Source organism: Ursus maritimus, unplaced genomic scaffold, assembly GCF_017311325.1.
Source record: "Ursus maritimus isolate PB19 unplaced genomic scaffold, ASM1731132v1 scaffold_3, whole genome shotgun sequence".
Lineage (NCBI taxonomy): Eukaryota > Metazoa > Chordata > Mammalia > Carnivora > Ursidae > Ursus > Ursus maritimus.
The window spans coordinates 20868355-20876462 of record NW_024425563.1 but is presented as its reverse complement, the minus strand read 5'-3'; the positions used below and the strand labels follow the sequence as shown (position 1 = coordinate 20876462).

The 8108-nt window shown below is 51.5% G+C and overlaps 1 protein-coding gene and 1 long non-coding RNA gene across 6 annotated transcripts in view; one reads left to right on the top strand and one right to left on the bottom strand.

The window, feature by feature from the left end:
* The window catches only part of PODXL (podocalyxin like), a 13432-nt gene extending 6262 nt beyond the window's left edge, over positions 1–7170 (bottom strand). For both annotated transcript variants that reach the window (XM_008712057.2, XM_008712056.2), the window contains exons 1-6: positions 4720–7170; positions 3118–3419; positions 2712–2783; positions 608–758; positions 312–373; positions 1–62 (exon numbers count right to left, since the gene is read on the bottom strand). The exon at positions 1–62 is cut by the window's left edge and continues 109 nt beyond it. In XM_008712057.2, the coding sequence (XP_008710279.2) occupies positions 1–62; positions 312–373; positions 608–758; positions 2712–2783; positions 3118–3419; positions 4720–5281 (1211 nt within the window). In that variant the 5' untranslated portion in view covers positions 5282–7170. The remainder of the gene's footprint in view (positions 63–311; positions 374–607; positions 759–2711; positions 2784–3117; positions 3420–4719) is intronic.
* LOC103682453 overlaps positions 1–7250 on the top strand; it is a 15916-nt gene extending 8666 nt beyond the window's left edge. For all 4 annotated transcript variants that reach the window (XR_005838485.1, XR_005838484.1, XR_005838487.1 and 1 more), the window contains one exon: positions 7166–7250. This is a non-coding gene — a long non-coding RNA (uncharacterized LOC103682453). The remainder of the gene's footprint in view (positions 1–7165) is intronic.
* Positions 7251–8108: the final 858 nt, after the last annotated feature.

Below are 8108 nucleotides of genomic sequence, written 5' to 3'. Positions count from 1 at the left end.
AACCGGTCCTCGGTCTCTTCGGGTGGCCCTTCGTCCCCAAGCTTCATGTTACTGACTCCCACCTGCCAGGAAGGAGGACATGATGTGGCAGAAAACAGAACGTGGGTCACTCCCACCCAGTTATGAGCTCTTATGCTTGGCGTTTGGGCGGGGGGGCTATCGTGTCACCCTGCTGTCCCCTCTCTAACCCCTGTCTTCCGGCTGCTGGCAAGTGAGAAGGTCTTCCACCACGAGAGATGCCGCGGAGTGGAAGAGCTGCAGACCTCCGAGGAAGGGGCTTCTGCCCCAGCACATGCGAGGAGTCCACTTACCTCTTTCAGCTCGTCCCATTTGTCTTTCAGCGACTCATACACGTTCCTGGGGAGGAGGTTTGCTGTGGGGAGGAGAGACGTTGCTAGTGGTCTAGCTCAGAGTGATGTGTAGGGGATGGAGACTGGGCCCCAAGAGGAGGACATGCTGTACCTCAGTCTCTCTTGGGTGGCCCTGGAAGGGGGTGTGGCTTGACCCTTCTTAGGAATCCCTGACCCGACTTGATGGCTCCTGAGTGGTCAACCCCTGCCCCATTCCCACCCCACTTAGACCTCAGCAGCCCCTACCCTCAACTCACTCTGGACAGCGATTTCTTTGATTGCCACTGCCTGGGAGTCTTGAATAGGTACCAGCTGTATATGGCACTTATCTTGAACTGGGTTGAAGGTGGCTTTTGCTGCTCGGCACAGAAGTGTGACCAGTTTGTCATCCGAACTGCTGTTCCCCGCCTATTGTGGGGAGACCACAAGTGATTCCTCAGGGATCAGGACAGCAGCCTAGGCTTTTGGGGCTGCCCTTCAGAGCCAAGGTCAGGAGAACGCTGTTGCCTGGTGTGAACCTATTTCCCTCTTCCCTCAGCTGGGGCCATTCCCAGGCCTGGCAGGAGTCACGAGTTCTGTGCTGTGCTGGGCCAGTCCCTGCCTTCTCTGACTCCTGCAAATCTCTTTCCCCGGTCCCTTCACCCTGTTTATCTCATCTATTGTTGAACAGTACCTTTTCACCTGAGTGCCCCCTTCTCTCTTGGAGCTCTTCAGGGGTCATGACCTGATGCCCTTATCATCTCCCTGGAAGGGCCTGAGGAGGCACTGCCCAGCAGCCTGCCACTTGCCAGGTGTTGATGCCCAGTTCGAAGACCTCAGGAGGGGAAGTCCCAGCTCTCGGCCCAACGTGATCTTTCTCAAAGTGAAGCATGCATGCCCTTCCCTACACTAAGACCCTGGCCATAAAGCGAGGGAAGGCCATCACTGAACAAGGGAACATGGGAGTATCTTGAAGATGCACGTGGGGACATCTTGGAGGGGAATCTTTTATACCTCTTAGCAGACAGAGCATGACTGGCGTGGCTTTAGGGCTGAGGGTGAGGAAGCAAAGTGTGGACAGCTTTTACCTGGTCCTGCCATGTCATCTAGAGGCACCCCAAGCTGTGTTTCTCTGACCTGATTTTGGAATAAGGTACTGAGGTGAAGAAAAGGACTCTTGGCATGGCTCACCGCAGGACCCCAAGCCATCCTGGGGTTTCTATCTGGGATTTCCTAAGCTTACCAATTCCTCTGCCTCACACCAGGCAGGGTCCAGGGCTTCCAACCTTCCTTTTATGGCACACGGAAAAAATGCTCCTCCCAACCACTCACACAACCTGGCAAGTTTTAGCCAAAAAAAGAGCCTGAGAATGGCTGGGCATGCATCGGTGTGACTCCTGCCTTGTCCAATAAGCCCAGCCCCGGGGCAACACTTCTCCCTTTAAAACTCCAGTCTAAATGTATGCTTTTGGGAAATTCCAGCAAATGGGCACTCAGAAGAAAAGAACTGTAAAAGAATACAGGCGGCATTAAAATGCTGTTAACCCAAGTTCTCCATCCTCTAGAAACCCTGTCGTTCGGTTCTACTTCCTGGGCCGGGGGCGGGGGAGGGGGGGGGGCCCGCGGTTTGCAAAAGTAGTCACCGACCAGGAGAGGGCAGCCGTGAGCCACCCATCACCTGCACTCTCGAAACCCTTAATCCTCAAAGACTGGAAGTCCTTAATCCTCAAAGACTGGCAGTCCCGAAGAAGTAGCAGCAGCAACCCCCCCCAACACAGCACTCCCTCTCATGTAAATGTCCTCATACACAAGCAGATACACCCACCCCAGCACGCCCACACACCACCCCCCTGAGTCTTGGCAATGGCTCCCGATGCTCAGGAGCTCTGACTGTTCAGCCTAGAGGGAGATTATCTCCATGCTGTTCTTCCACTGAGACCATCAGATGAATACATGGACCAGCAAACAGAAAACCACAGACTATTAGAACAGGGCAAGTTAGTTAGGCTGACTGAGCCTCTTGTTTTCAACCGGGGCCTCTGAAGCCCAAAGAGATCAACTTAACTGAATCACAGCCTGAACTAGGATTGAGGTCTCTGGACTCTGAGAACATGTGAATAATTAGAGTGCAAGCCCAGGAGACCCGGGAACTTCTGGCTCTGCAGGAGCTGGTGGGACTTGACTTAGGGGTTTGAACTTCACTTTGTCTATCAGCTGGAAGGGGCCACTTCCACAGGTAAAGCAAGGGCAGGAAAATGAACACATTTCTCAGTCCGTTCTCAGAAGGAACACTCCATTCCCATCTACCTCCCCTAACCCTGCTGCTAAACCACAGTTTGGGGGTGTAGATCAGGGCGGAGCCTAGATCGGCATGGTACTCACACAAAGGCTGGTTTTCGTCAAGTTCAGGACAAGCATCGTGTCAGTTAGCCTTTCGGGAGATTCGCACTTTATCTAGAAGAAGCCACTGGGATTCAGGTGCAGGCTGAGCCTGGCGGGTCCCATCACTGACCCCTCCCTTCCTCCCCCCTGGGTGGGCGACACAAAGGAAGGAGCTTCTGGCAAGCTGGGGGTGTGACTGGACAGGGTTTCAGAGCCAGGTGTGTTACTGGCTGTCCAGCTGTCTAAGCCAGAATCTGGCAAAGCCAGGGAGAGGGGGTGAATGGGTGATGGTTCCTAACAGCCCTTGCCAGGGCCTCTGGGCTGGAGGGACAAGTAGAAACCCTTCTTAGAGCCCCTTCCATCTGAGCCTGGGCTCTCTTATCTGTCCCACCCCTGCTGGAAGTACCCTGTCATCTCTGTGAGCCGAAGAAGGAGGGGGGACGTTGGAGACTCGAGGGGTAGTCGAAGTCAACTGAGTGCTGGGGCTTCTGGGTCCCTGGACAGGAGACGTGGCCACAGGTCCCAACGAAGGGACTGCAGGCTGTGGAGCCTCTGGCAAAGAGGTCGCAGGAACAGAGGGAATCCCAGTGGTGGAGGAAGAGGTCCCAGAGGTGGAGGAAGTGGTCACAGTGATGGAGGAAGAGGTCCCAGTGACAGCCGGCATCATGCTGGATTTCTGCGGATTTCCATGTAAGGTGACTGGTGGTGCTGTAATTGGGAAAGCAAAGGCTCTGAGAAAAAATGAGTGGTACCTTTAAGAGTGGAGGGCAGTCTCTCTTGTTCTTAGTTCCTGGGGGTTCTTTGGCCTTATCCCCCACCTAGACCACAAGCTACAGTAAGCAGGCTATGAGGAAGAAGAGGCAAACAGATGAAGTCATTTCCTGCACCATATTCCAGGGTGGGTCAGACTGAACAAGCCAGTGGAGACCCAATAAAAGAAGTGACAGTGACGTCAGCAGCAACAGCTAATACTCAACGGACACTCACTCCATCTGGGGGACTGTCCTCAGTGCCTCCAGGGTTACTTTCTTAGTCCTCACCACACCCCGATGAGCAAGGTGCCATAAATAACCCTAGTTTGTAAATGAGGAAACTGGGCTCAGAGGGGCCTGATGATCTACCCAAGGTCACATGTGAAGAAGCGGCACTTCAGGGACTTGAATCCAGGTGTATCCAGCTCGGAGCCCTTGCCTTTCCTGCAGGTTGAGACGGCCTGTGCAAGCAGGTACCCTTAATGTCAGCACGCATTCTGACCACTTGGGGAGTTCTCGGCCACGCAGACTCTCAGGTCCGCCCCGAGAAACTCTCATTCAGTAATCTGCCATGGGTCATGATCGTGAGGCCCACGATCCATCCGTGGGTTTTCAAATTTATTTACTGGGTTGAGATCAGCACTTTCAAAAAGAAACCAAGGAAATGGGATGGAGGAGAAGATACTAGGGCCTATCACATACAGGAAGAATCAGCCCTGGTTAGTGAAACTTTTGTTACCAGTTAACACGTGGTGTTATGCGTGTGTTCTATGTTTGTATTCCTGGGTCACGGTGTCAAACTAAATAAAATGTATCTCCTCCTGGCGACTGCCAGTTTGAGAAGCACTGTTCCGGAGCACTAATGTGCCGCCACTGCAACCATGCAAGTCTTACCCATGAATACACTGTTGGCTTGTTTATGTGTTCAACTGGGCAAGCCAGAGCCCCGGCCCCTCAGCAGAATAACACAGCACTGTTGGCCTCTGCTCAGCACTGAAGGGCGAGCCTGGGCCTGAATGAAGGTGGTGTATTCACAGAACTCAACCCTCAGCATGAATTCCATCTTCCAGCTGGCAACTGCATAGAATATAAGCATTCAGAAGTTTCTTCTTGCTTGGGGGGAAAAAAAACCATGCCTTGGGGTGCCTGGCTGGCTCAGAGGAGCACATGACTCTTCATCTCGGGGTGAGGGGTTCAAGCCCCATGTTGGGTGTGGAGCCCACTTAATTCAACAAACAAACAAAAGCATTACTTACTTGGTGTGGTAGGTGCCCCGTGTAATGGGGAGGTGGGACCCGTCTTCGTGCCTAAACTACTTGAAGCCACTGTAGAGATTTTGTCTGTTCCCTCGGAAGGGCTCCCTGGAGGCTTCGAAGTAGCAGGGCTCGCCGTTGGTTGGTGAGGGCTTGTTGGGGTGCTGACAGCAGGAGAAGCATTAGTAAGGCTGGAGGTTCTAACCAGATCTGGAAGCAGAGAGGACGTCTGCTCCCCACCCTTCGTGGTCGTGTGGCTGGTGGTACCACCAGGGCTGCCCCCAGCTCCAGTTGACTGGGGGGCTGTGGTTCCAGGCTTTATGGATTTAGTGGTTGGTGGAAGTGTCGTGCTGCTTAAACCTTGAGTAACCTTTGGGTCACCAGTAGTTGTCCTGCTGTTGCCTGAGTCCTTCTCATCTTTGTCAGCGGGCACTACAGCTGTGCTGGCCTGGGTCGGCCCTGAACTTCCGGATGCCACTGGGGCTCTTCCACCAGCGGTGGCTGACGTCACCCTTTTGTCAGTGGTTGTTGGGACTGCGGTTGGTGTAGTCTTGACTGTAGTCATCTGCCCTTTACCACTGGCTGGTGGCACTGTGGGGGACTGGTTTGCATTTGCAGGTTTTATGGTGCCGTCGGCTGAGCTAACATTGCGCGGGACCTCTGTTTACAAAGACAACACAGAAGCGAGTTAAGGTATTAGCTGGAAGTGTTTCTCCACACGTTCTACAATTGTTCCCCAGGATCTAGAGGCCTTGCTCCCAACACTGCCATCTGCCTGGGCTGAAGGCCTGTCTTCGATGTGCCCAGATTTTCTCAAGTTCAAGAAACCTCTCGGGACAACAAGCGAAGCAGAGGACGTCAAGGGAAATTCTGCAGAAGAGAAAGACCAGGCCAGCTAATCCCACTGCGAGTGGAAGCCTGCAGCGAATGCCCTGCCCCCTCCCCCATCCAGCTCCAGGCACACGCCCTTCACGTTTTCCATATGCCACCACAGAACCAGGCCATCAAGATCCCCTCTGCCTCCTTCTCCCCAGCTCCCAGGCACGTGACCCTGCAGAAGACTCAGCAGACTCATGCCCGCTGAATTGCCCTGTTGTAGGCATGGCAAGAGAGACATCTAGAAGGAGAAACTGACAATAGTGACATGACACAAACTGCTATTCAAGAACAATTGTGAGACATGCCAAGGAAAAGAAGTACAGAGTGCTTTGACTCTGTTCAGCATGGGAGCTTAACCTTAGCAGATCAGGGAAGGAAGGCCTTATTAATTGTATTCATTTGTTTAACAAGTGACTTATTAAGGGAACAGTTAAGTGTGCGCCCTAGGATACAATGGCGAGTAAGACATACGTGATCTGTACCCTCCAGGAGCTTATGTTCTGGTGGGCAAGAGAGGAATTAAACAAGTGGGACAGAACAATTAAACATCAAATTCTGGAGACTGTATGGGAGGAATGAATAAGAAAACGATACACAGAACGGGGGATGGGGGCTATTTAGACAGGGAGGTGAGGAGAGGCCTCTCAGAGATGCCCTTTCAGCTAAGACTTGAAGAATAACAAGAACTGTGTGGCGAGCAGGAGGAAATGAGTGCCAGGCAGAAGAACAGAACCTGCAAAGGCCCCAGACCAGGGAATAGAGCTAAGAGAAGACAGGTGAATGGAGTTTAGTGAGTGAGGGCGGGCAGGGAGCAGGGCTCAGAAAATCAGGGCCTTACAGGTAAAGGGCCAGTAACTCACTGTCTAGACCCTACATTTTTGAAAGTAAAAGGAGACTCTCTTAAAAATCATATCCTAGGTAAAATGAGACATAAGACCCCCCTCCTTAGAAACCAAAATAAAGATTTTGGACTTCATTCTAAGTGCAAAAAGAAGCCACTGAAGGTTTTAAGCAAAGAAGTTTTATAGGATGATTTGCAAAGAAACACACTTGCTGCTTTGGGGGCTGTGGATTGGAGGGGAGAGCATGTGGAAATGGGAAGAGCGAGCCTAGGACAGTAATCCAGATGGAATGGATGGCAGTCAGCTGTACAAAGTTATTGACAACAGAGACAAAAAGAGAATGGGTCGAGATTATATTTGGGGGCACCTCGCTGGCTCAGTTGGTAGAGCGTGTGACTCTTGATCTCAGGGGCGTAAGTTCAAGCCCCATATTGGGGTAGAGCTTACTTTTTTAAGACTAAATTTTGGAGACAGAATCAACAACTGATGCACAACTAAGTGAGGAGAAGAGGGGAATCAGGCTTGTTCCTGGTTTTCTGTTTGGAGCAGAAGGGAGAGAGTGGTGGCAAGGATGTAGTGGACCTTTGCCATTCTTTGTAGCCTATCAGAATTCTATGCCATTTTTCTCTATTTGGGCAACTCCCCACATAATAAAACGTTGATGGCGCAGGATTTGTCTCCTACTTGCCTATTACAGATACGAGAATGACAGGTATTTCCTTTTCTAGCCTCCCTTGTGACCAGAGCACAAGCACGTGCTAAGCGGTCAGGAGCTAGACCCTTCCATCCCAGCCAGGAGTGAAGAGGCAGGACGAGGAAGTCTGACGGCAGCAACCGAGCCGTCGGGCTCCAGTGCGGGCAGCGGGGAAGGACGCTAGAGTGGAGCAGCCACAGCCAAAGCTACACACCTACTGCTCGGCACTGCTCGGCGGTCCCGGCCCCTTCGGACCACGTCTATCGCCTAACTTAGGGGCTATTAAAAGTAGCCCTAAATGTGGTCTCCAGCAATCCCAGTTCTCCCATAAGCTACACGGTAACCTAGTATATTTTACACATGCATGTGCACACACACACACACACACACACATGTTGCTGCTAAAAAGCAGAAATTTGTATCAGGAGTGGTTATCAGCCATAGGACTTCAAGGATTAGTTTTTGGGCTTTGGGGGTTAAAGGCAGAATTCTGCAAGTATTAAGGGACACGAGTCTAGTATCCTATGGCATCTTGTGGAGAAGCACATTGTCACCTGTCACCTAGAATGAAGTGCCCATGAAATGGCTTTGGTGTTTGCTGCCACAGAAGTGTATGAAGGACACATAAAAGGACATGTGTTAAAAATCAATGTACCATTATGGTTTGTCAGTGGTTTTTCCTTCTTGGTAGTCATAAAATAGTGGTGCTTCTTATAATTGATCATGTCATAATGTTTTTTTGACAAAAGAGATGAGATTGCTGAGGGGGCGACACCAGCATATTTGAGGAATTAGGGGATGGGGAATAGGGTGGTGAATAGCTTACTGTGGTGAATACCATAAAACAGGGTTTCTTTTTTTTTTTTTTAAAGACTTTATTTATTTTGATAGGAAGATAGTGAGAGAGAGCACAAGCAGGGGGAGGGGCAGGCAGAGGGAGAAGCAGGCTCCCCACTGAGCATGGAGCCTGATGAGGG